Source organism: Papaver somniferum, chromosome 1 (assembly GCF_003573695.1).
Source record: "Papaver somniferum cultivar HN1 chromosome 1, ASM357369v1, whole genome shotgun sequence".
Classification (NCBI taxonomy): Eukaryota; Viridiplantae; Streptophyta; class Magnoliopsida; order Ranunculales; family Papaveraceae; genus Papaver; species Papaver somniferum.
The window spans coordinates 18,616,026-18,642,942 of NC_039358.1; the positions used below are offsets into that span (position 1 = coordinate 18,616,026).

Genomic DNA, 26,917 nt, shown 5'->3' on the forward strand with positions numbered 1-26,917 from the left:
ATGAAAACCAATAAGAAAAATCAGTTTACGAGGAAACCACAAATGCAAAAAATGCAGAAAAATGCAACGTCTGCATTCCAACGAAAGAGCGGGATGGATATGCTGAAACTCAAAAAGAAGGGTGGTAATGGTTATGGAATCACCCATCGTGATAGCAACGACACTGGTAGCAGAAACATGAGCCTTCCTACTGGCTACCAAAATGGCCATTACACAAAGTTGGACCCAAATCCACTTTGAAACGGACTCGGCAACACCGCTGACACTGCTGAAGAAGGAAAGCTCACAAGCACAATGGATCATTCATAACATGATAAAGGAAATACAAGACCATCTATAATAATTGGGACAGTTCACTATCTCACACACGTATATGAAAAACGAACCAAGCGGCGGATAAATTGGCAAGCCTTGCAACTTAGCAACAACTACAGATAGGTGCAAATATAAGTCCATATATCTGACACAATATGTGCACCGATTTCCTTAATGTAATTGTAACGAATCATTGGAGGGGGCACTATTACGAAAAAAGACTTAATGATACTAATAAGAACCACTCTTTCCGAAGAAAATGCAACCTATTAGAGCATTCCGATTCCAATATATTAGCTCAGTCAGTCTGTTGTAAAAACTGTCACAATGGATACGGCTCTTGGCAACAGGAGACGTATTAACCTTTTCCAAACCTCTCGATTGACTTGAATTATTTCAGAAAGACCGACTCAAGGAAATGTTGAAGAAAATAAAAAAATAGAAAAAGTGTGCAACTTTTGGGGAGCAAATATTAGTGGACCCCGTTATTCTTCCTTTTCTTTAATTTGTCCTTGTCGTAGTAGGGTAGGGGCCCCTTCGCTTTGCCCCTCCATTAAAAATCCTCTTCATCTCAAGCTACACAAAAATAACACAACAAGGTAAAAATAAAAGAAGAAAGAATGAAAAAATTACAAATGAAAAAAGAAAAGAAAAGATACTTGTATATTTATTACAAAGAGTTGTTGACAATTTTGATTAGTAATAGAAATTTGAGGAGCAGTTCTTTTTTCCATTTTTTTTTCTTTTGGATATCCCTCCCTCCTCCTCCTCAATCAAGTCTTTGATTAGTGATTTCTCCAAAGAAATGTTTAAAATTAAATGTGGGGTTTTGTAGTAAAATTAAATTAGGTTGAAAAAAATAGGGTTAGATTAGATTAGATTAGATTAGATGGATTTGTTCTACAACAACCACTCTTCTGCAATTGATGCAAGCTGTCAATTCTTGTTGTTGTTGTTGAAGAAGAGATTCCCGCTCCGATCTGACACATGGGGGGCAATTTTGGAATACTCCTCATCCTCCTCCTCCTTCATTTGCTACTGTTGATACTACTATTAGTAATAGTAGTAGTAGGAGTGCTATTAGGGCATCGCCATCATACTTATCAACAAGGTCTTCTTGTTACTCTACTTTCTTCTTCTTCTTCTTCTTCTTCAGTACTAGTGCTTTCCCCATTGTTCTTTAGGTGAGCTCCCTTTCTCTCTCTCTCATAAGTCATCAGTTTTGCTTTTTTCCTTATCTTCTTCCCCTTTTTCAGTATGGGTTCTACTTGTTTTTTTTTTTTTTTTTTTTTTGCTGATCTACTTGGATTTTTCAATTTTGTGTATGTGTGTTGCTACCTATTTGTAGTGTGTGATGCTTAATTTCATTTTTGAAGCTTGTTTTTGTCACTACTACTGTGTTGGGGGTTTCAGTTTCTCTTCAGGAGAGTTTTGCTTTAAGGGTATATGCTTGTTAAACTTTCTAGGTTTCAATTTTTTTTTGTTTCTTTTTACTGTTGTTGCTGCTGCTGATTTTGCCCTTTTATCATTTAATACACATAAGTAGAATATTGGGGTTAATGTATTCTGCAAGCATGAAGCGGGTTTTATGCTAAGTTGAGAAAAAAACAAAGTAAATAAAAAAGTGGTTACTTGTGGTTTGTAGCTATGATTGCTTATTTATTTATTCTACCCAATCATTCCTTCTCTGTTGTTGTTTGGTTTGGTTTGAGAAGGTATTGCTTGTTTGTGCATGTTTTATACTAAGTCTTATTCTTATGCGTGATGATGATGATGATGACTTCCTTCTGGGCACATCTCATGTTGAATAGTAATAAGTCCTAAAACCTTTGGCTTCTTGCTCTTTTTGCACCATTTGAGCTCAAGTCATGTGATTGCATTTCTTCTGCAAGATAATCTTGGCATGTTTAATCTCTTTCCGTAAATTCAGCAGGTTCAGACAGTGTTCCTAATCTGTTTTGGACATTCTTGTTTTTATTGCAAACTTCTAAGAATGAACAAAAGTGATGCATAGAAACTATATGTAGTTTTGAGTGTCAATCGTGTGGAATTATACTATTGATAGTTTGGGTATGCTAATTAATTTATTTTTGAAATTTTGACTTTCATTTAGGCCAACTGGATAATGGGGAAGAGCGGATCTTATGAACTAAGGGGGGCGCGACACTCGGGTTCTACACAATCAGAGGAATCGGCTCTAGACATGGAACGGAATTATTGTTATCATCCAAACCTACCATCAGCAAGTCCACCACCACTTCAAGCCTTTGCATCAGCTGGTCAGCACTCTGAAAGCAATGCTGCCTACTTCTCATGGCCCAATTCCAGTCGATTGAATGGAGCTGCTGAAGATCGCGCAAACTATTTCGGGAATCTTCAGAAAGGGGTACTGCCTGAAACACATGATCGCTTACCAACGGGGAAGCAAGCAACCAGTTTGCTCGAGCTGATGACAATAAGGGCATTTCATAGCCAGATCTTGCGACGTTATAGTCTCGGCACCGCAATTGGGTTTCGGATCCGCAAGGGTACGTTGACAGATATACCTGCTATTCTTGTTTTTGTTGCCCGGAAAGTTCATAGGCAGTGGCTCAACCACATCCAGTGTTTACCGGCTGCCCTTGAGGTAAGAGCAGTATGTACTGGTATTATTCTGCATCTCATTATGTATGATGGCGAGCATGTGTTTACTCGTTCTTCCCTCTTATCATTTGTATCTTTCAATTCGTTGTGAATTAGAGATAAGGAGGATTTGCTTATATTTTCCGGAAGTTGGAAATGATTTGAAGTCAATGTGCAGGGGCCAGGAGGCGTATGGTGTGATGTAGACGTTGTTGAGTTCTCATACTTTGGTGCTCCTGCACAAACCCCCAAAGAACAATTGTACACTGAGCTTGTTGATGGCTTACGAGGAAGCGATCTCTGTATTGGTTCAGGTTCCCAGGTAATCCTTGCTTAACCCTCAAATGCTTCGTACTATCTGTCCCACTTTCTTGACACACAAATATTCACAGGGTTCACTGATTGAGGGACGCATTTTATTTTTAACCAGCTTTATAGAGGAAATTGGCATCTAGTGAACTATGTGTTGAACTAGTTATCTTTTCTGTCAAATCTGTTACCTTACTGTTCATCGGGATGTTTGCTTTTGCTGTAAGGTTTTACCCTCCGTGTACTACTAGTCCTGTAGGTCCTAGAGCGTAGCCTATAGGTATGAGTTTGTCACTATGAAGGAGCCATGTTAGCAATTATGGTATTGTTTATCTGTTTTCATTCCATCTTATTTTTCCTTTATTATATTTTAATTTAGTTAGTTATCATTTTAGTGATCTTGATACTACCCCCTGCCACCTTTACCCATCAGAAGATTATTTTCACCCCTGTACTCCTTGGAGCTCTTCCACGAGTAAGAAATCTCCTAAAAATGAAATGGATCCTATTTTGGCTATTACCTTCCCGAAGCGTTATTGGTTTTTTGCATACAGACATATTTTGAAGTATTTCCAAATAATCAAAATCCTGAAGGCAATTCAGTTTCCTCATAGTTAAGCTAAAATCCCCTGGTCAGGTATCTCCATCCCAAGCTGCTTTATTGTCTCCTGTATCATCAGTGTTTTTGCACATTCCAAGTTGTTGAAAATACGTTTATCTGATTGCAACTCACTATGTAACTATGTAAGTAGATAACATGATGCATGAATGAAATATCTGGTAACTTGTCAGTTGGCTAATGTCTAACATAGCATCATTTGAAGTCTAATCTTGATAGGGTGATTGGCTATCTGTGGATGTTAATATGTTCTCCTACTTCTCTCCTATGTATACTTCCACAATCTAGGTATGCCATTACAGACTGGGACTAGTTGGGAGGCTGTAAAATGTTTAGCATGTCACCTATTTATCAAACGATTTTCCCATAAGCAGTTTATTTATTTTTTACGATATAAGTACACAAATACTGAAGCAACATTAGGAACAAGTTAAATAGGATTTGACTGTTAATTTTTGGAGACTAGTAACATTAGAATCCGTCAGTGTTAGTTTATCGCATTTGCTTATTTTGACCTTGATGGTTACATATTGATCTGAGGGTCGGGTTTGTGATCATTTGTTGAATTCAATCTTCCAGGGTGGTGTATTTTAGGATTTTAGTTACTTTCTTGTTTACTTTTTTGGACTGTATATATCTTTTAAATTTATTGTTGATGCTTTAGGTTGCAAGTCAAGAGACATATGGAACATTAGGTGCGATAGTAAGGAGCCGTACAGGCAACCATCAAGTTGGATTCTTGACAAATAGGCATGTAGCGGTTGATCTTGACTACCCAAATCAAAAGATGTTTCATCCATTGCCTCCCAGCCTTGGACCTGGGGTGTATCTGGGAGCAGTGGAGAGGGCTACATCTTTCATTACAGATGATCTTTGGTATGGCACCTTCGCTGGAACAAATCCAGGTAAGTTTTTTGACTTGTTGTGAAACCCTTCACAGCATCGTATGCTTAACATATAAAAACATAGGCAATTTATACAACAGGCGTATGTTGATTGAGAAATTCTTGGTTTCAACAATATTTCTTCTGGGCTGAAGCTGGGCCATCTTTTTGTTTCTTACTGATACAAGTGATACACCTAATTGATGAAGAGCGCAGTTTAGGTTGATACCACACCTTGGAGTTCCTGTTGTTTAGAATTTTAACCGAAGGCTGATTCTAAGTGCTTGCCTCAGATTTTTTAATCATGCTCCTGTGGTCTGGGCTTGTTGTGACCATCCACCAAGGACAACTTTTTAAAGCTAGAAACTCTGAACTTAAAACTTCGAATGTACTCCCTCCGTCCCTAATTAGATGACCTATACCATAAATAAGTGGAGTGATAGATTAGTATTGTTATAAGAAATATGTAAAATTTGATAGCATATTTATATTCATTAGATAGGTGTTTTAAAATGCTTTCCGATGATACAAAGTTTACGAAAGTCCGTTGTATAGTTTGAGAGATAAATCATTTCTAAATCTACTAGTAAATTTTAACTAGGTCATCTAATTAGGGACAGAGGTAGTATTTGATAATTAAAGCTTGTCTGATGGGAATCATGGGACCAATAAAATTTGATTGTTGCAAACGAAGTAAGGAAGTTATTAGGGCTCAACAAAGCAGCCTATAGTGCCATTGGTAGGAAGAAAGATTGTACTTAGAGGTATCATAATAGAAAGATTGTACTTACAGGTATCATAATATTTGTGACGGTGTTTTTTTATATAGTTATGGAAGTTTGGACTAATTTTGAGGTTATAATGCCTAAGTTAGGGCTCACATTCTTTCTTAGTTCTAACCCTGGTTTATGTTACTTGGTCTACTCAGCGTTATTTCTGTGGAAAGATGAATAAATTCATAGAGTTTTAGTTGATTGTAATAGTTTCTGAATTGTCAAATTACTAAACCCATAGAAGAACTGCCAGATGTGAAATCACAAATATTATGAAATTAGGGCTCACATTCTTTCTTAGTTCTAACCCTGGTTTATGTTTACTTGGTCTACTCAGCGTTATTTCTGTGGAAAGATGAATAAATTCGTAGAGTTTTAGTTGATTGTAATAGTTTCTGAATTGTCAAATTACTAAACCCATAGAAGAACTGCCAGATGTGAAATCACAAATATTATGAAATTAGGGCTCACATTCTTTCTTAGTTCTAACCCTGGTTTATGTTTACTTGGTCTACTCAGCGTTATTTCTGTGGAAAGATGAATAAATTCGTAGAGTTTTAGTTGATTGTAATAGTTTCTAAATTGTCAAATTACTAAACCCATAGAAGAACTGCCAGATTGAAATCACAGTTTTTAGGTTAACCTCATCGTAGAAAAGATTGTCATTTACTAATGATTGTTTCTTAAGCTGACCCACGGATTTATTCGTTGCTATTGCAGAGACCTTTGTTCGAGCTGATGGGGCCTTCATTCCTTTTGCTGATGATTTAGAAATCTCTAATGTGACAACAATTGTGAAGGGCGTAGGCGAGATTGGGGATGTTAAAATTATAGACTTGCAATCTCCAATCAACAGCCTCATTGGGAAGCAAGTGGTGAAGGTTGGAAGAAGCTCCGGCTTGACTACTGGGACAATAACCGCCTATGCACTTGAGTACAATGACGAGAAGGGGATTTGCTTCTTCACTGATTTTCTTGTTGTGGGTGAGAACCAACAAACCTTCGATCTTGAAGGAGATAGTGGTAGTCTCATCCTTTTAACAGCCCAGAAAGATGAGAAGCCAAGGCCCATTGGAATCATATGGGGTGGAACAGCAAATCGTGGGCGGTTGAAGCTGAAAGTTGGCCAACCTCCTGAGAATTGGACAAGTGGAGTTGATCTTGGTCGTCTTCTTGATCTCCTTGAACTCGATCTGATAACAACCAGTGAAGGACTTCAAGGTTTGTGCTCTTAAAACAAGTGTTTTTCTTTTTCTGGGACTGAATCTACTCTGACTTGACTTTTGAGTGTTTTCTGGAGAGGTGTGACCCAATTCTGCATGATTATTAGACTTCACTGTGTGGCCACCTAGAATTATTTAATGACCGATAATTTTAATGTTATCCTTCTCTTTAGATCCTCGCTCAACATAAATCAGATCATTCTGAAGCTTATTAACCCCATCAGAAGTTGGTGGAATTTCATTAAAACTGATGGTTCATCAGAATGATCATGTTAAAGAACTTCGACCACATTTTGATGGGGTTAAGGGTTTCAAGCCATCTAGTTTGGTTTTTCCTATATGTAGAGGAATTATGCAAAACGCGATAAAATTACAACTGGATATCTATATATATGCCCCAAAAGATTGTAGGAGAGTTAACAGGACCCTGCTTCTACTATAGAGCCTGATTATTTGTTTACTTCTCGAGGTTTGAATACAGAAGCAGTGCAAGAGCAAAGAACTGCATTAGCAGCAATTGCAGATTCCATGGCTGGAGAGTCTGCTCTTGCAGAAGGAACATTACCTAAGGGTAAAAAGAAAGATTTATTTGAGCCTTTGGGTTTCAATATTGAACAAATTCCCAGGGAAGATGGAACCTGTTTAGGGGTGAATTTGCATAATGAGTTCCGTATAGAAGATGTGGTCGACACTGCGCCAGCAAATATAGAAGAACACCAGTTCATTTCCAACTTCATTGATACGTCCCCTATGCACAAAAAAGAGACTCAAGACAACACCTCCGAATCGAATAGTCTGTCAGCACTGAGGAACGGCTCCGACGAAGACCTCTGTTTTGCATTGCAGTTGGGGGATCGTGAACCCAAGAGAAGGCGTTCAAATTCTTCAATCAGTATTGAAGAACCGAAATAATATAAAGTGCTCACAGTTGCAGGAAATTTGAACCTTTTCATTTTGCTATATAAAGCCATCTTTTTTACTTAATTTTGTGGAATGATCAATGAGTTTAAATGAGCTTCTCTTACCAAGGGCTGAGTGCCTTAGAGAGTATAAATTCTGAATGTAAGTAGCCAGACTTTATTAATAGATCAGAGAGGGGGCGGACAGTGTTGGCACCAGGACAGAATTTTCCTAGTTCATTATTCCTGCTAAATCAGTTTATCTTTATCCTTCTCTAGTAATCATTTTTTGTTTCTATAAAACTGTGTGTCTGTGTGTAGACTTGTAGGTCATACTTAACAGTGACTTGCAGAAAATGGTGCATGGGCTGATCCCTTCCGAGGCTGGGTAAATCTTGAAAAAATTGTGATTTGTGAAGAGGAGACCTCTCAGGGCTCAATTTCTAGTGCTGCGATTTTCCAGGTAAACTTCCATTTTGCTGGTGGTCTTCTAATATTCAACTATTTGCTTACCTGCGATAGGAGAAAAGGTCATGGAAAGAGTCGGCATGATAAATAAAGTGGGGAAACTTCTGATCCACTTAAACTTCTGGTTGTGCTTGATAATCCAGAAATTGGATTTATTTTTCTTATCTGATGTAGAGCAGAGAGCTTCGTCTAGCTTCGAGAACATTTAGGGTTGTACAATTAGCTACATTGTGTTAGCCGACAGATTCTGAGTCTGCCCAGGTGTCGGCCATGCTTATTGACTCAAAACCTTTATCATTGAGTTGTGGACCTAGTGGTTTTTCTGGTGATTATATGATTCAAGTTTGGTTGTGGTAGTATTCACAGTGATAGCTATTTACTTTTTATGAATGGTGGTACGATGATGATTTAAAGTTACAGATTTTGGCTGTCTCCAAAATAAAGTTTCATGTCCAGGTAAAATGCCCAGGGAAAGCAATTCTAAGACGGATATAGGATCCGTCAGAGATAAACAATCATTGCAGCAAATGCCTAAGTTGTAGCATCTGTAATATAAAGAATTGCTGCCAAGATAGTTTGTCTGGTATTTGGCCACTGTATATAAGATCAGTCTCAACTCTTACAGCATTTGGTTCAAGTAATTGAGTTCTTGGTAATCCAATTCTAGGGGAATATGGCCAATTCCTTGAACCAAACAACATAAATAAACAATCAAAATTTTAGATTCCTTGGAGCCTGATTCCCTCCAAAATGATAGATTTTCATTGCATTGGAATTGGATTCCAAGATAAAATCAAAAATAACTGAATTACCATGACCAAACGCTAATTTTTGGATTTGAATTCAATTCCTAGGAATTCAAATTTTTTTACTAATTTCTGATATTTTTTACTTCTAGAAATTAAAAAAAGAAACGAAAAAAAAAAAACAACTTTTGCAGTAGTATCCAAATCTAACTCCTTTAAAATCCTAAGCTCTTTAGGCTCCACGGTGACCGTCACCCACTCACACAATTGCAAAAACAAGGCTTTTCCTCGCAAAATAAAGAAATTTGTTTATTTATCGCCGAAAAAAGAAAACGAACAAAAATCGAAAGAAAAAAAAAACTCTTCTTCTTCCTTCTTCTCCCCTATTCAGCACAAAAAAGAATTCTCTTTTCTTCTCCGTCCTTTCTTCTTCTCGATTCTCTCTGTTTTTTCTGCTATTGGTTTTATTTTGTAGGTGCGGTTTTTGAAGAAGAGACAAATAACTAAATCCAGTTCTGTATTGGTAAACCCTAACTCTTGAGAAGCTGAAATATAACCCTAACCCTAACTAAATATGTGGAATCGGAGCTGAAATTGATATGGGTTTGTTGAGATAAGGGTTATGGAGAACTAAGATTGATGATTAAGTTAAGAGAACTGAAGAATTTCAGAAACTAGGGTTTGGTTTTGGGAAGAGCAGCTGAAACTGATTCTTATTAATTCGTTTCCTAGCCCTAATCTTCAAACGACGTCAACAAATAAAGATGTGCAAGAGCATCATCCTTCTGACATTTTCTATCGATTTGATTTCTTTTAATTTTTCTTTGTACTCTAGGTATTTGCCATTGATTTTTTCCAGACCACAGGATTTGGAAGTGCAAATAGACCTTTTTTCGATGATTACACAAATTATTCAGGTAGAATTCAATTTCCAATACAGCAAAAAAACCTAAATTTTGTTTTTTGATTTGTTGTTTTTAAGAAAACCCCAAATTAGGGTTCTTACATGCCAAATTTGGGGCTTTGTTTATAATGTTTTAGATTCATGAATATTGCTTGAATGGGTTTACAGTAATTTCATTGAATTTGTTGGTTTAGAGTTGAACTTCTGATCTCTTTCTTTCTCATCGTATATTGTGATCAATGCCCCTGGTTGATTGATAGCTAACCTTAGAATTTTCTGAGAACTCTAGACCTAGGAATTTTTCTTCTATTTTGCTCAATGTTGTATCTAATAATATCAAGCAGTTTCTGGATTAATGTGAAGGTCTAATACATTTAATCCATAAATTCTTACCTATCAAGGCTTATTGCAGATTACCAGGATGTAGGTGGTGATGAGTGACGCAGCTGGATGTCATGGCACCATTAACATGGATATGATCTTTAAGATGATGGACCGAATAAGATATGGTAAGATTTACTCCAGGTGATAATGCATTGATATGGATTTGCTATTGATTTTTTTTTCTTTGTAATACTTGAACCGTGAAACAAACGCGCAGGTTCGGTTTAGTTGTTGTTTGGTTTTCAAGCCACAGCAAAAGCCCCTTCCCGCGGTTCACAGCTACCACCATCAGCAACACAACACCTTCTTAGGCTAATACCACCAGTACCTTGCATTCGCAACACCATCCATCACATGCAGCTGCGTATCCTTTTGTTGTATTTTTTTGTGCAGGTAGAGATTAATAGTTTAAGTGAAGAGTTAATTTTTTGATGTGAAAGTAGAGATTTTTAAGTTAAGTGAAGAGTTAATTCTGTTGAAGGACCATATATGGATAAGTATATATGTTGTATTGAACTCGGGACTGTGGTTATATGGAAATTAGGTGTTAACAAGTTAAGTGTTCCATTTCAGGTGCACAAATTGAAGAAACGATATCGAGAATCCAGTGAGAACATAGATATTGATGAACTTCAGGTTTCTTAATTCTATCCAATTTTAATTTCTATGTCACAATTAAATCTGGTACTTTTAGTTTTTAACCGATATCGAAATATTCATGGGATATCTGCGCTACAAAACAGTACATAAGAATAAGAATTTGATTATTGATCAAATTTATAGACCTCATATCAACAAGCAGAAAAGATAATGGGCTGCTCCTTCTGACCAGTTCACATGAATATGAGTCATGTTCCTTGAGTTTCCTGTATAACTATGTTTCTTGATTGCAAACGAACTCTTTCTATCTTACAGCTTTCTCTTTCCATGTTGCCTTTCAATCTGGAATGGATGTGAACTAAAACCCGATGAGACAACATAGACGTGTTAAAGTAAAGAAGAAGAAAAAATCTAAACTTGCTAGAGAATGGTGGAGGGAAGCGAATTCTACTGGTGGTAGTTAGGAGGATGAGATAATTGGTGCAGAGATGAAGGTATGAATGTTGGTATTAAAAAGAAGAAGAAAATGGGTTGGAGTAGAAAGTAGTACAGGGGGATGGAAGTATTAGTCGAGATTGGGCAAGTGGATTAATCCATAAAAGTGGCTTGAGGTATTAAATGCACAGTGTGTTACATCGTTTCTGAATATGGTTGTGGGGTGGACTTTTAGAGAAATGTGGTGTCATAGGCCCAGCTATATGGCCTGTTCACCTATTTCAACAACATTTTTTTCTGTTAATTTCTAAGTTTTTATTTTAAGAGCCTGTAAGGACTATAAAACCTTATGGCCTGCACTTCTGTCACTTTCTAACTATGTTATGGAATCTTTTCTTTCAGGGGGATTTTGCCGGAATACATTTTGGATTGTCGATGGAGTTCAACATTAAGGCACTCTTGACTATTTTTATTTGGTATCATTGGTTTTACAGGTGATTTACGCTTTTCTTTAGCACCATGCATATTGTTGTCTCCTTTTTTGCATCTCTATGAACTACTGAGATTCTCAATTGTCTTTTTTGAAAGTTCTTCCGATGAATATTGCTTTGGCGCCTTGATATACGTATTAGAGGCTGTGAATGTAAAGGATTTTATTAGTCTGTATCACCTGCTATTTGGTGGGCAGGCACTAAGAAACTTTTCTATATTTGGATTTGTATGATTTGGTTCATGTTTTCGCAGTTACGGTCTATGACTTATTTTTACCTTGGCTACTGCTGATAATCCCGGCTTCTTAATTTTTCATGGACATTAGAGTTGGCAGTAGTTGCGAGGGCAAGTTGAATCAATGGCAACATCGTGTTCGGGATCAGGATGTGAGGTGACGACAAAATTTCAGGTTGAGACTGAGTTGGAGTGTGAGAATCAAGATACTATGTGATTCTGGAAACTTCGGTTTTGGGCGTGACTTCCTGGTGCATAAGAGTTTCCAGTATTACATCACTTCTTGGTTGCTCATATTAGATGAATACTAAGTCCCCGAGCCTCATGTTGAAATGTTTGTCTACCAGGTTTGCCAATTGATTAGATGTATGTGTGTTCTCATGGGGATGTGAAACTCCCATTCCAGAGATATCGTAACTCCTAATATCACTTCCCATGGAGTATTGTTCATGAAAATTGAGGAAAGAGAAACGTAAGGTGAAAACTTCGACAATCTGAGATGAGCATCCATACGAAGGTGTCAATACTAAGGTCATCAAAGACAATGATAGGGAAGAGAAGTAATTTAGGAAAATTTCTTCTCCTTGACATCTGGAGAAGAATGACAAACCAGTTGATCTAAGGTGTCCAAGGGATGGATTATGTGCCTGAGCTGGTGATTTAAATGATGCACTTGCATTTTTGTTCACTTAATCTTTTGATCTCCGTGAAAGGTATGTGCTAACTCTTTTAATGCAGATGGATAATGCTTTAATTGATGATTGGTGGATCAGTCAGACTGTTTCTAAGCTGTGGTCTCAATACAGGCGTAAAGAGCATCAAACTGGTAAAGGTATGACCTTGACGGAAAACTCATTTTGTAGCTTATAATGTACAGTTGCTCTTAACTTGCAATAATAGTGGGCCATATGCTTAAAGTAACTTTAGTTCATTGTCCCTTGGGTTACTTATTAATTCTACGTTCTGGACAATGCAATTGATGATTTTCCAACTGAAATTCTTTTGGGGTTGAACATGTACGCGAAATTGATCAAATAATGTGATTTTTTTGTTGTCAAATTGAAGGTTGAGATACCACTGCCGACTTTGATGGTGTTGTAGATGATAAAAGTAACATAGACCTCATGCAATGATTTTTCGTAGGGGGATGTTGAATGTGGACGAGCTTCTGAACCTCCAACTATTATCCCTGACAAGTTGAAGGAAGATTGAACGGATGCGCTACAAGTATGGTACTATAAATGTTAGGTTAAATTTTACAGGAGGAGCTGTGTTCTAGCCTGTGTTGCAACAATACGTCAAAACTTCTTTTTTTGGCGTATCAATACGTATTGTATGGATACGTGTATCCAATACGTCCAATACGGCCAATACCAACTGTATAATCCTTTTTTTCAGTTAAAATACCAAAAGTTGGATAAGAAGCAACAACTGTCCATATATTTCTTTAATACTAATAAAAGTTAGATATTTATCACCAGCTGTCATCACCCCCTCCAGTCAATACTTATCCCAAACTTTCTCCTCCTCTGAATCTCAACACTTATCTGATTACCTCTAATTCTCTCTGTTTTATCTCCTCCAAAACCAGTAGAATACCCAAATCCTATTTATCCCAGATACTGATATACAACTATGAGCAAAAAAAGAAAAGACGCAAATCTCAACACCCCCTTTGGAATTATGTTGAAAAACAAGGAAAAAGTGACGAAGGTGGTGGAAACAATAAAATCCAGTGTACAATATGTAACTATATATTCTTTGGTTCTTATACTCGGGTGAAAGCCTATCTTCTTCGTATAGAAGGACAAGGTGTTAAGATATATGAGGGCATAGATCCTGATAGTTTTGAGGGCATTCTGTATCGCCGTATTACCATTTTTTTGTTGGTGTATCCTAGTAACGTATTGGTATCCTGTATCGGATACCGTATCCGTATCGTTGCAACACAGGTTCTAGCATAAGAATCAAATTAAACTCATCCCATCATCACCAGCTTCATTCTGGACCTTAATGAGCAATAAAAATGAACTTAAAAGTGTGTCTGTTACTTAGAAATATGAAGTCCTAGATCTGCCAAGTCTGTTGCTGGACTTAAATTTTTTCTCATGTAATGCAGGAAGTATGAATGGAAGTTCATGAATTTTCTTGAGTTTTGGACAAGTGTTGTCTGTGCATAGAGTTCTGAACCTGACTTCCGGCCCCGGCTTATCCCTTTGCTCAATCACATTGTTGCTCCTTTGGGTACTTTGATTCCTGGATTTTTACTGACGATGAACAACCATCTAGATCAAAGCGTACTACGGATTCCGGTGATGATGTCCACGTGGTTTCTGGAATTGATGCGTAGTTGCTCATTAAGAAATGCACACACTATGAAATTTGAATAACACATTAGTAGTTTGTTCTTTTCCCTGTTTTTATAACTTCTGAGGTAGTTCAATTAGTTAGGACAGCCAATATGTTAGAATGCCATGTTTCTTAATGTTTGCACTGTGAAGTGGAACTATCATTCATCTATTGCAGTCCAATTATTCTGCCAGTTCTACAATGTTATGCATTGTTTCCCTATTTAATAGGTTCTACATATCTGTTTAGTTCTTCAAATACGAATTGAAATAGGCTCTACATCACAAGAATCTGCATTATTTTTTGTGTGATGGGAGTTTATCAGATAGTAATGAATGAACTGAATCTAATATGGACCAAACCAATGGGCCACCAGTCATAAATTTAGTAAGTTATACCACTATTAACTATTTTTCTATTCTTTTTCTTCCATATTTGAAAACCTCACACCATACGTCATGTGCTTCTCTGGGAACTGGATTTCACCCATTGACAGACTTACACCTTCACAAAATAGTGAAGACGAGCCACACCGAATAAAAAACCCCAAACGACGGGGCGAGGCGAAGCCGAGTCACTCTAACTAACCGAGTCACACCAATCAAAATAGTATAGCGACGGGGCTGGGAGAAGCTGAAGCTGAGCCACACCTAATCAAAAATGTATCGCGACGGGAATGGGCGAAGTCGTGCAACAACAAATCAAAAACGTGTCGGGACGAGGCGAGGCGAAGCCGAGCCACACCTAATCAAAAATGTGTCGCAAAGGGTAGGGGCGAAGCCCCACGACACCTAATAAAAAATACGCAACGGGGCGGGCGAAGCCGGGTAACAGCAAATCAAAAATGCATCGGGACGGAGCGAGGCAAGGCGAAGCCGAAGCCGAGCCACACCTAATCAAAAACGCATCACGACGGGCGGGGCGAAACCGTACAACACCAAATCAAAAATGCATCACGACGGGGTGAGGCAAGGCGAAGCGAAGCCGAACCACACCTTATCAAAAATGTATCGTGATGGGGTGGGGCAAAACCCCACGACACCTAATAAAAAATACACAACGGGACGAGGCGAAGGCACATCACACCAAATCAAAAATATGGCTAAAAGAGAAAAAAATGCCCGAGCATAGCACGGGTACAAAATCTAGTATGCTAATAAAGAACGGTAAAAGCTACAAAAATATCCTTGTGATGCTGTATTAACTTCTGTACGGCGAGATTACGAGCAGAAATGAAGGAATTGACACAAAAGATGACACGTGCAGTCTGTTTACTTACAAGTTGGGTGCAAATATTATTATTCCTTTGTTCTATCTGATGAGACACTTCGGACGAGGCCTCTCAGTAGTCAGTAGACTAATTACACGCCAGTTTCAGTGTTGCCAGATTTTCATGTCTTCAAACAATTAATCTCATTGTTGTCAACTTAACTTGTACATGTCATTGCAAACCAGAGCTATAGGCTGCTAAGACAACAAATCCGAAGATGCCGCTGTTATCAATCATGTATACTGCCTGCTGCAAGAATCCATCTCCAATATTCGTATCATCGACAAAGGTAAGTATAATGGTTCTCTCTCGTGTGTAGATTTATCTCTGTATTTCCTATGAGCAATGCTTGGGTAAATTACTACTTAATTGGCATTCATATAGTTTCAAAAGGGCTACGACGTCAAGGATCACAGAACTCTACAAGGACATCCCTCGGAGACGCGAACTGTAGAATGCAAAACTAAATCATCAGTTAAAGTTCATCAAGCTGCCAAGAGTTTTGTCATTTCTCCATTAGTGGCTGCACTTGTAGCCTTATCTCCCCTCTGCCATCCCCCATGTAAGACACCTGACATGCACCACATATTTCTTATCTTATTCTTCAATAGGTTTTACCAAAAACTTTAAACTCAAAAAATAATTTTGACACCATTGGAATATCAAGATGCTTTGCTCGAACTTACATAGCATCAAGTTTTTAGGCTGTGGAAATGGACTATAATGTGGCATGTTTAAGATAAAATCTGAATCGAATTTGCTGGCTGTGGTTTTGGTACATTCTGACCAATGTTCTTGCCCTCAAAGGCTCAAACCACAGAAAATAATTGTCAATACTCTCCAAGTTTTGCTTAATAATTTGAGTTACAATGCAGTATCACACGGGTCAGAGGTTATTATCACAAAGGACAGTCATAGAGGGGCAGACCTATTTAACAAGGCTTGTATTGGATGCCATTATGCAGGTGGAAACATAATTCAGCCTGTAAGTATTTTGTATCTCCACTCAATTACCATTTCAGCCCAAAACTTATTTCAAATATCCTATCACAAGTTACAGACATCACTTTTTATGTCCAGCAATGTAATCTAACTTACTCATGTTAATCATTCAGGGTGCGACACTCTTTCTAAAAGATCTACAGAGGTATATATATATATATAGAAACATACTTCCCCATCTTTGTGGTGATGGTTGTTGCTAAGTTTTTTTTGCCTTTGGTAGGAATGGAGTCGATTCAGAAGAGGAAATATACCGCATCACATATTACGGAAACGGTAGAATGCCCGTGAGTAATTCAACCAGCTAATCTACGATTTATTTTATTTTTTCAATGTTTTTGAACAAGTTGTGTAAGATTGTATTTTTACCCATGAACAAAAGTAAAGCTAGACTTAATTTGTCTTTGGTCTTTTGCAGGGCTTCGGAGAGAAATGCACGCCACGGGGACAATGCACATTTGGGGCACGGCTTCAAGATGAAGAGATTAAGGTACTAGCCAACTTTGTCAGGCAGGAAGCTATTCAAGGTTGGCCTAAAGTTGAAAATTCAGCTGGAGATTAACCTATCACTCATGCAAGATTGGACTAATATGAATGTTAAGCCCCTTCTATGTAGATTTCATCAACTAATATGTAAGCTCCACTATTTTGAGAGACTGTTGGAATGAAATGATAAGACAGTAAATGGCCTTTTTGCTTTTTGTCCAAAAAAAAAAAGCCTCTTTTTCTATTGGCAGACATGAAATACTCAAACAATTCCACCCTTGCAATGCAGACATGAAATACTCAAACAATAGAGAAAACAAATCTCTAAATTTATCCTCACATGCATTTGCCAAGCACAGAATGTGCATCTCTACCCAGTTATATTCTCCTGCATCAAATATCAACCGCATTCTTCCTGTAATGTGGCTCATCTGGATCACCATATGGGACGACCTCAGCAAAATACACATTATGAGCTACAAATACCCAGGTATATTTTCCTGCATTCCTCTAGAATAAGGAATTTTTGGATGATTTACATCTCCATTAGCTTTTAGACTCGTACTTAAACAACATGGAAAAAGCAATTCAAAAGAACAAACAGTGTCAACACCTGAAACTCGATTCACAATTCAAACTGGGGTTGAGTGCACTCTATGCACAGACAATCTTTGCACAGGGTAGATCCTATACTCCCTAAACCAGGTACTGGCGGTTATGCTCTCTTCTCAAAAACTGAACTCATCTTCTTTATGTAACCTTGATTGATAAGCAATAATTCAACTAGAAATATTGTAGTTGTAATATCTAAAATTTTATTAACAAAAATTAGGTTCCAAATGTTTAAACATGTCTATCAAGTAAGTCTAAATACAATTCGTAATTCTGAATTACCTCAAACATCAACATAAGATATGAGAAATAAGTCAAACATTAATGTGCAACTTAACGTAGATTTTCCTCGCCCATTTGAACACGACAAGCGATATCGAATTGTGGGGATGACAGGTTTATTATGTACCTTAACAAAACTTAATCTAACTCTGAGAAAGCTTTGTAGCTGCTGAATTTTTGGAAATCCGCACTGCATTATTGCTGTTGATACTGCAAACCCAAACTTAAATCTTTTAGAATAAGTTCTATTGTTATCAATAATGCAACGGATCTTTAGGTTTGAACGATACCGTTGGATCCACTTAGAATAGACAAAATTAATTTTATACTTCAACACGATAGAGTCATATATAAAGGGAATAGATATCTCACCGGTCTAATTGCTGCACTAAGATCATCATCTGCGAAGCTATAACTACCAAGGTGATCACTATCTGTCTCAAGAAAGGCTAGAGGATTTTCCAGCGAAGGTATCTGGTCAACACTTTGAGATTCCATCACATTGGTACTTGGTATGGTCGGAGCAACCATATTCCTCATTCCATCATCATAGCCTAAAAAAATACCGATGACCAATGCAACTCAATTACATCATGGACACCGTCAACATTAAGAAATGTTGCCGCCCTTGTAAGCTAGTAACTACAACAAACGCAAATGGATGCAAGTGTTAAGTATCGATGAATGACTTACCTGAAAGAGTAGAGTGAGTCATGTTAAATGTATAATCACTCTGAAAAACTGTGTTCAAATTACTAGAGCTTGCATGGTCGAGCATGGAATAATAGGTGAGATCATCAAAAAGGTTGTTATTAGCTAGCACATTCGATGCTTCCCCAAACTGAAAATTACTTGTTCCCGAATGTATATTTGCATTGTAATCTGGAAACTTGGATGAACTCACCATATGAGGATCAAATAATTTAGAACTTGAAGAAAAGGTTTGAGCATTTAATCCACTCGCATATGTTTGGTTATGTAAATTGTGCATTGTTGAGTCGGAAACTTGTATCTTTTGAGGGTTTTGATTTATTGTGCCAAGAGTGGAGGAATACTGGGAAGTATATGGTTGGGTGGAAGGAAGAAAGTGTGGATGTGGATTTACAAACGAACGGTTCGAGGGATTAGGAGTGACACCATAATGACTTAATTGATTTGTTCCCCGATGATATGATTGAGAACTAGAGAGGTAATTCCTTCCATTTTGAAATTGGAGATTAAGAAGAGATGGAAAGGTAGAATTCCGTAGACGTCCACTCATTCCATTGAATGTGGTGATGCTATTGGGTTTTTTGCTCTGTTTCTCCATTATCTTCCTATATTTCTACAAATGGAAAGACCATAAGGTAAGAATGACCGAACATCAGAGGAACTAGAAATTAATATCGACACCCTTCGAATGTATAGAATGTCGTCTAATAAATAGCTGTGAATGTACATATATACACGCTGTAAGATATAACTCACCTGAAGATGACTAGCAACTTTCTCACGAGTGAGTCCTTGGACATTCATTTCTGCGAGAATTTTTGACGGAACAGCTTCTGTTCAACAACAAAACCAGAATGTATCAGAGACAATGAAAATAAGAATAAGGGTTGAGCTACGAGTATAATCAATTGGTTGAAAAAACTAGCTATGACATATAAGAGTTGAACTACGAGTATACTTACTATCTCCTAACTTATAAAACGCTTCAACAAACTTTGCATGTAACTCGGGGTCTGCCCAAGAAATTCTTGTTTTCTTCTGATTCGGTAATAGTTCATCGGAAGAATGGCTGCTATCTTCATCCTCATTACTTTTTGTTTGATTATTGTTTCTCCTCTTTAAATTTCTTTCGGTTCCTTTTTTTTCAGTATCGGGATCACTCAAAGTAGATTTATTTTTCTTAAGTCTAACCACATGTTGCCATATATTTTGAATCTCTTTCAGTGACGGTGGCTTCACTAGATAATCACATGCACCATGCTCTATACCTTTCATCACCGTTTCGTAGTCGCCACTCGTAGACATCACTACACATAATAAATCGTCATATAACGCAACTGGTAATCAATACAAATGCAAGTAATAATTATGAAAAGAATTTGCGGAAATTTTGTACTTACTAATCACTGGTATGTCCATTTCAAGACCGATAGTTTTCAATAGCTCAAAACCGTTCATTTCATCCATTTGTACATCTGTTATAACGATATCGAAGTTTTTCTTGTTCTTTCTTAATAAACCAAGAGCAGCATTTGCAGATAGCGTTGCAGTTACTGTAAAAGTCAAAATAGTAATTTAGGACCACTTTTGTAATAACAAAAAAAAAAACCCTAAATCAAAAATCATATACAGGTAATGAAGCAAACCTTCATAACGACATTTTTTGAGTAAAGCCTCAAGAAGTTTTAAGCAAAGGGAGCTATCATCAACCGCCAAAACACGTAGCCCTTCAGGGAACTTGTCATTCATAAACTCCATTAGTATCTAAACCCTAAAAAGTCTATGTTTAAAGACAGATACACAACTAAATATTTTGAAGTATTACCATTGATGAAGTTTTAATAGTAAATCTAGCGATTTTAAATTTTTTGTGCTTTAGAAGAGGAAGAAGAGGTCACATAAAAGTTAGTGAGAAGAAATTCTGTTAGTGAGAAACAAATTCTATACAAAATCCTAAAACCTCTTTATTTTTTCTTTTTCTAAAATAAATAAGGCAAGAAAAAACATTTCCTTCCATGGGTTTTTGAAAATTATTCTTTGCGAGAATAAAAAGAAACAACTTATGCATGTCAAAACCTTCCAGTTTAGGTCACTTATATAAGCCCTTAATTTCATACTGTGCCAATCAATGTAATTAATTACCTTGGCTTTTCATAGTTTTGGAGCAAACTGTAGCGGGAACACTTCGGGAGTATTATTGCTGCTGTGCTGTTACTGGTAGCTTTTTAAGTATGTCTTAGTTATCATACTTTCGTTGTACTAATTATATCATTTCAGTAAGCCCACAACCCACAAGCACTTGTCTTGCAGTCTCATCTTCACTCTTCAGGGGACTTGTCAGAGAAAATTGTTAAGTAGAGTGTCTTCTCTATGCTTCCTATGTACAACAAGGAGCTGGAGAATGAATGTATATATTGACTGCCTCAAATCCACTTACAGATTTCTCTTCATCATTCTCGCTTTCTCTCACTGGAAAGCGAAGACTGATCTGCAACCAGGGAAAAGTAGCATGTAGAGATCTTCCTTCATAGCTCCCCTTTTCATTAGAAAATCAAGCTGCTTTAACAAATTGACATTCTCCACTCACCTTGAAAGAAATCCTTCCGGAGTATAAATATTTCAGAGGCACTGCAAACAATAGACTTGGTAAAAGTTATTCATCGGTAAGAGTAGTCCATTTCAGATTTCTCACAAGAAAAAGAAGAAGAAGATGAGGAAGAAGAAGGAAAATAACCAATCCATTTCAACAACTCTGATGCACAACATGAGAACCAAAATATTTAATCCTCGTAAATGGTGGGGCTAACTGGTATAACAGTAATGTAAATGATCCATTGCAGGTTGTGTACAACAAGCACAGCTAGGTTGATGGATACATAATCCAGAACTGTATAATATGACACAAAGTTATCTACAAGTCGCGGTTATCAAACCCAAAGACCCATGGAGAAGGTTCCACAAGCTTTTGAGAGGTACCTGTCTTCTTGTTGTCGATAGAACAGCTCAAACTCTCTACAATACTGACTCTCATTAAAGCCCGCTGGAGAAAAGGAAAAAGACAAAAAGTAACTGTAGAAATCACAAGAAGATGTGATAGGTGGTGAAAAATAAAATCCCCCCAATTCAACTTATATTGCCTACAGAAACAAAAATAAAACTAGAGGTTGCTGCCGAATATGACACCATCAAGTAATAATTATGTATCCGACACGTATAACCCACAGCATGAAACTTGACATCTTTAACTCCACCAGATATGGCTGAAATGACCTGCGAGGGAAAGCCTCTTCAAGTCGGACTGCCTTGATACACTGCATAATGAGACATTTTTTATTCTAGGGTACTATCTAATAGCTAAAGAAAGACTATATAGGATGAGGTCGTAGAGTTCATTCGGATCATATGATGATTCATAGGTAACCAGGGGGAAGTAAAGGGTAAACCACAGCAATCTTGCCGTAACATGGTAAGGATACTTGTGCAAATTTATACGGCTCTATTTAAATACCATCAAGAACAGATTGGCCCAGATTCTGCTGTCGAGGCTCTTCTTGAAAGGTGCATTTCACCAAGAGCAGTTAAAACTTTGCAACATTATCCAGTATTGTCACCATAGCAACTTTTAATGTACTTCAGACTGCAAGAACAAGGATAATTATGGCCATGGTCAAGGAGAAATCCTGCTAGGGTATAGGATCATAAACCAAATTAAAGAACATTAAACTAAATGAAATACCCAAGCAGCGAATTGAACCAAATTAAACAAAACGAGCAAAAATGACAAATATCTACTATCTTGCAAAGATTGCTTTAAATGGATGGACATGATCAAAAGGAGCATCAACCTGATAAGGGCCTGTCATAAGCATCCAACAAATTCACAGGTAACCAGGCCCTAACCAATTTTTAAGTAAGTGACTCTGTGGAGATCAAACCAAAAAAGCTCAGTGGAAACAGTAACCACTGAGACAATATTCTGCATCCACGTAGCAGAATTATAATACAGTTATAATTTGGAACTGATTAACGATCGTCAAGGTCAAGGAATAAACCAAAAGCTTCATATTATTGAATATAATATTGCAGCCACGCAAAGAATAAAATCTTGCAGCTAGAAACAGTGTCACACCTGGCAGATCATCAGTGATATCCGGGTATTTAAAAACATAGCTAGAGAGAACATTCTTGGTAACAAGCATCATACTGCGTGATGCGACGCAATATGCCAAACCAGACAATAAAGCTTGGTTCTGATATTTGACTAGCTTGACGCCGAGAGTCTGTTTATATCTAGATCATTCTTGGTAGACTGTGGTACTGGAGAAACCGTTTACTCACATTGGGGAGGGACCCGCCACCCCAAGATTAGCATTGGGGTGGCATTTTGGGGGGATGGGTCCCACTCCAACGTGAGTAGACGGTTTTGGACTCTACCAAGAAATTTTTATCTCTATCATTGTCATTGGTGTCATCTTCCACGTCAACTCCCTCGCTGCTAGGAGTCTTCATTGACCTACACAAGAACAACCAAACTACTCTAGATCAAGAAAATTAATATTATGGAGCTTATAATACCCATTTTACAATACTACCAAATCTTCAACCGGTATGCATAGCTTTTGAAGATGTTGGAGACTTTATGTTCAAGGCACGTGTAGTTAACGCACGAGAAGAGTACAGTGCAGTGAATTGCCTCTAACTTTTCTTAGACTGCTTCGCATTACATGAATCAAATTGTGAACTTTTCTTATAATCAGTATCAAAAGATGCAGGGTCATAGTTCACAAGCAGACCAACTACTCCAATGGGAATTCTCGGGAAAGGTGCATTAGTTAACAAGAGGACCAGCACAAGTATGCCAGAGGTCAGTATATAGTTCATGAGAGAATGAGATTCTTCGTACTAACAGGTTAAACATAAACCATAATGAATCAGAGCTTTATATTCCACCTAAGTGCCTCTACTGAATTAGTAGATATGAATTCAATAACTCTCAGAAAAGGGTGCAAAAATAAGTTTTCACATAGAAAAGGGTGAAAAAAGAATCTTGCAGAATTCTTTTTAACAATATGCAAGCCATAATCCTCTAGAACAATTACCCCACAGTAACTCTATCAATTTCATGTTCTTGAGTACTTGTAAATTTGCCAGTGTATTGAAGAAGTCAAATAAACAGAACGAAGTCAATAAATCGGAACAACGCAAAATAACCTGCATCAACCTCAGACCAAACTTGGGAATTCCAAACACCATCAAGGGAAGGCAAAGCACTATATGAGTCTTATGAGATTTCAATTTATCCAAAATTTTATCCTGCTGGTCTTGAGAGAGAGTGAGCTATTGAAAAAAAAAATAGATTGAGAACTGTTTCTGTAATTTATTTTGCAACATCCAATCCCTGATAAATGCTTGAGTAACAACAGATTTATGCTACTTTTCTATCACATTCAGGTATACTAAAATCTACTTGACAACTCTCTGTACATACCTCTGAGTTCACTGGTGGTTCATACAGAGCTTTGTTTCTTCCCTTACAACCGCACAGCAAATTAAATAACGTTGTAAATATATAAAACATAAACAAAGTGCAAACACTAGTGAAGCTCCGAAATAACACTTCAAAAAGTACAAACTTAGACACTGTTTGGTTTGAGTTTCAAAAACTGTTTTCAAGCATTTTCAGAAATAGCATTTTTTCTTTCTTTGTTTTAAAAAACGTGTTTGGTATACATTGTTTTCAAAATCAATAACTTCTGGTTAAAATCATTAAGTTATGGAACATATAAAGGATAACGAGTAAGAAAAAAGTTTATTCACATCAAAAACACTTTTACAAGGTGGCACTGATTATATGTGCTTACAGGATAGTCGAAAATCCAGTAAGAAAGAAAATGATTGGTAACAACCAGGTGTAAAGGAAAAGCCTATTCACAGTTTCAGATCAGCTTCAAACTGAAGTTGCCCAATCCTTAGCAAATGTTGGACTTTTTGCAAGTGTCCGAACAACCTAGAAGAGTCGCCTACAAGATATCAACAAAAAATGCAATGACAAAACGAGTAAGAGTCTAGCCATTTATGAAAAACTGTACCCATAGAACATCTATGACATCAAGCAGTTCATGTCAAGAGATTTCTATACATTTATGAAAGATATTTGTTATCAAATCCATATACGTCGATAAGAATGACTAAGTTGTGATGCAGTTTTCTTATGCAGCCGAAACTACCTTATGGAGTTATGGGTGAGAAATCAACCCAGATAGGAGGGGGAAAACAGTATAGGTTCACAAACCAGATCTAAGCTATATGCGCCAATAACCATGACTACGTTCTTAGAGGTAAAATTCAGTCCAAATAAGATCTGGCTAGAACATCCTATTACCAATCCACATCACAGATTCACAAGTTGCCTATACTAGCACTGAAACCAAACACCCGTGAAAATAAGGCCAAGTTCTGGAATTTACTTCCACACTCTAAGTGGAAAAGTAAAACCAAGATGAATTGACTATCGTTTACACAACAAAGGTCTCAACTTTCTATAAAATCACGCCACATTTCTTTGCACTCTTCCATCTCAGCATCTCTCTTTCACAACCATTCTTTATATCACTACCTAGAAAGTACTAAAATGTTAGGTTTACCAATTTAGTGTTAAAAGCGAAATTAAAAGCATCAGGCAAATCTAATATGCTCACTGGAGACTGTCTTTACAGTAACGAATATTTTTGACATGTTTAATTCCATGATTTGGATAAAACGGTATTACGAGTTCTACAAAAGGCTAACGGATATTCAACTGCAATAAGTTAAGTGGATAAAATAAGCATGCAACTACTGGCCAACTATATATAGAAACTTGATGAGAAAGGCCTACCTCACACCTCCAATATCAAAGCATCAACTTGATATTATTTGATCACTATGAGGCCATGCTACCATTCTAATAGATCCGGGAGATTTATCAACTAATCTTGGACCTGATTAACATCGAAAATATGAAGGACCTTCTCAAAACCTCCAGTAAATCAAAGATGTGAATCCTGTAGCAACAACATGTACATCAATCACAACCAAAGGGAAAACAAATAAATCAACTATTATCCATTAATAAAAGTCATTTATGAGAACAAGTTCAGAATTGTATGAAGACACACACCAAAGAGTAACAATGTGCAACTGGAACTAACTATCTATTAGTATATTACAAGTAATTAAATATTTTACGACAATGGAGATGGATGGAATATGGAACAACTGAGGCTAACGGGGTTAAACTAGCATTGCGAAAAGATGTACAAGCACAGTACATAAAAGTTGCAGGCAGTAGATTCAGTGTTAGATAAAAATTTCAATTCATTTATAATTTATCAATTTCTAGTTACTTATCTACATTTTTTAACTAGCATTTCAACAACTTTCCATAAACACCTGATTGGAGCATTCAATGTAACACATACAATGCATTGCCCTACTACCCAGATCTCTTAACTGACTAAACAACAAACAATCTATCTCCAGCTAAACAAAGAAACGTAAAACAATCCTTCTGCCACATGAGAGGTTTTGCAGTACTTAGCCATAAACCCCATTTGATTCTTCTGCCGAAAATTCTTGTTTTCCGCACTAAATAAAAAAAAAATCCACAAAAACAAAGAAAAATTTCACACCTGTTCAGAATTGATACCCCAGATGAGAGAAAAAGAAAGATTGCAAGAGAGTGTGATTAGATTATGGAAGAGAGATTGGAGATATCACCTTGTTGCAGAGAAAGAACCCTTTTCAAGAGAAAAAAGATAAAAACATCCGAAACGATATCACGTTTTCATTTTTTATGTTTTCCGAAACGAAAAAAAATAGATGAATTCTCAAAACTCCCCGCCAAATGCGTTTTCTACTGTTTTCTCTTTTTCTCTTTTTAGTGTTTCGTGAGAAGCATCAATACAGTCACGGCACGATACGGCACGCTGGGTTATTTAGTCATCCACTAGCCGGGCAGCCTACATGTGTTACATTATCGTCAATGGTGGTTTCGGTTGGTCATTGCCCGGAGCCCCCATTCTCATATCTTCGGCTCTAGCCGAATCTATTGCTGGCTTGGCAATCGGTCATAGTTCGTGTAAGAGTGCGTTTTCAGAATTATCAATCCAATATGTTTTCTTGTCTTCTTGAAGCCCTTTCTTGGTCACAGTTTCGGGTCTGGATATTCATTGACTGGAGCCCCTTTTGCTCTTACTCCTTTCTTCCTTCTTATTTCCTCCGAGATGATTGTCCGACACCGAGTTTGATAGGTAACTG

At 37.2% G+C, this 26,917-nt stretch overlaps 3 protein-coding genes and 1 long non-coding RNA gene across 18 annotated transcripts; 3 read left to right on the plus strand and 1 right to left on the minus strand.

Moving 5' to 3' along the window:
• The first annotated feature begins 949 nt into the window (after positions 1–949).
• On the plus strand, positions 950–7,916 carry LOC113280492. 5 transcript variants are annotated; one of them, XM_026529115.1, is made up of 6 exons: positions 950–1,426; positions 2,429–2,941; positions 3,116–3,259; positions 4,530–4,770; positions 6,243–6,743; positions 7,215–7,916. In XM_026529115.1, exons 2-6 carry the CDS (start codon positions 2,441–2,443, stop codon positions 7,655–7,657), a joined length of 1,830 nt encoding a protein of 609 aa, XP_026384900.1. In that variant the 5' UTR covers positions 950–1,426; positions 2,429–2,440; the 3' UTR covers positions 7,658–7,916. The 5 variants fall into 5 exon arrangements, with proteins under 5 accessions (XP_026384900.1, XP_026384896.1, XP_026384908.1 ...); XM_026529111.1 differs by having other exon boundaries at positions 952–1,499; XM_026529123.1 differs by having other exon boundaries at positions 970–1,499; positions 7,227–7,916.
• Positions 7,917–9,192: 1,276 nt separating this feature from the next.
• On the plus strand, positions 9,193–14,449 carry LOC113280513. 8 transcript variants are annotated; one of them, XR_003325702.1, is made up of 8 exons: positions 9,193–9,775; positions 10,175–10,271; positions 10,364–10,539; positions 10,720–10,782; positions 11,062–11,357; positions 11,584–12,739; positions 12,973–13,134; positions 14,027–14,449. It is a non-coding gene; the product is annotated as an uncharacterized LOC113280513 (long non-coding RNA). The 8 variants fall into 8 exon arrangements; XR_003325706.1 differs by lacking the exon at positions 14,027–14,449 and having other exon boundaries at positions 11,584–12,562; positions 12,646–12,739; positions 12,973–13,384; XR_003325704.1 differs by lacking the exon at positions 14,027–14,449 and having other exon boundaries at positions 11,584–11,675; positions 11,770–12,739; positions 12,973–13,384.
• A 1,149-nt stretch (positions 14,450–15,598) lies between these two features.
• On the plus strand, positions 15,599–17,245 carry LOC113326451 (cytochrome c6, chloroplastic-like). The gene is made up of 6 exons (XM_026574180.1): positions 15,599–15,815; positions 15,911–16,088; positions 16,402–16,511; positions 16,642–16,673; positions 16,752–16,815; positions 16,947–17,245. The coding sequence occupies exons 1-6, from the start codon at positions 15,744–15,746 to the stop codon at positions 17,088–17,090; spliced, it is 600 nt and encodes a 199-aa protein (XP_026429965.1). The 5' UTR covers positions 15,599–15,743; the 3' UTR covers positions 17,091–17,245.
• Positions 17,246–17,814: 569 nt separating this feature from the next.
• Positions 17,815–26,413, minus strand: LOC113280539 (two-component response regulator ARR14-like). Of its 4 annotated transcripts, XM_026529159.1 has the most exons (13): positions 26,290–26,413; positions 25,497–25,662; positions 24,108–24,639; positions 22,465–23,132; positions 21,207–22,256; positions 20,762–21,107; positions 20,266–20,356; positions 20,020–20,172; positions 19,582–19,926; positions 19,376–19,452; positions 18,602–19,232; positions 18,281–18,462; positions 17,815–18,118 (listed from the first exon to the last, which is right to left on the minus strand). In XM_026529159.1, exons 8-13 carry the CDS (start codon positions 20,084–20,086, stop codon positions 18,104–18,106), a joined length of 1,317 nt encoding a protein of 438 aa, XP_026384944.1. In that variant the 5' UTR covers positions 20,087–20,172; positions 20,266–20,356; positions 20,762–21,107; positions 21,207–22,256; positions 22,465–23,132; positions 24,108–24,639; positions 25,497–25,662; positions 26,290–26,413; the 3' UTR covers positions 17,815–18,103. The 4 variants fall into 4 exon arrangements, with proteins under 4 accessions (XP_026384944.1, XP_026384949.1, XP_026384954.1 ...); XM_026529164.1 differs by lacking the exon at positions 24,108–24,639 and having other exon boundaries at positions 26,290–26,395; XM_026529169.1 differs by lacking the exons at positions 22,465–23,132; positions 24,108–24,639 and having other exon boundaries at positions 26,290–26,395.
• Positions 26,414–26,917: the final 504 nt, after the last annotated feature.

Coding starts and splice junctions, on each gene's coding strand:
- LOC113280492 (XM_026529115.1), top strand. CDS start 2,441: ATGGGGAAGAGCGGATCTTATGAACTAAGGGGGGCGCGACACTCGGGT. Junction 2,942..3,115: donor GTTTACCGGCTGCCCTTGAG/GTAAGAGCAGTA, acceptor GTCAATGTGCAG/GGGCCAGGAGGCGTATGGTG. Junction 6,744..7,214: donor AACCAGTGAAGGACTTCAAG/GTTTGTGCTCTT, acceptor TTACTTCTCGAG/GTTTGAATACAGAAGCAGTG.
- LOC113326451 (XM_026574180.1), top strand. CDS start 15,744: ATGCCGCTGTTATCAATCATGTATACTGCCTGCTGCAAGAATCCATCT. Junction 16,089..16,401: donor TCCCCTCTGCCATCCCCCAT/GTAAGACACCTG, acceptor GTTACAATGCAG/TATCACACGGGTCAGAGGTT. Junction 16,674..16,751: donor TTTCTAAAAGATCTACAGAG/GTATATATATAT, acceptor TGCCTTTGGTAG/GAATGGAGTCGATTCAGAAG.
- LOC113280539 (XM_026529153.1), bottom strand. CDS start 20,377: ATGGAGTTTATGAATGACAAGTTCCCTGAAGGGCTACGTGTTTTGGCG. Junction 19,453..19,581: donor GTTTTATAAGTTAGGAGATA/GTAAGTATACTC, acceptor GTTGTTGAACAG/AAGCTGTTCCGTCAAAAATT. Junction 19,233..19,375: donor AAGTTGCTAGTCATCTTCAG/GTGAGTTATATC, acceptor TTCCATTTGTAG/AAATATAGGAAGATAATGGA.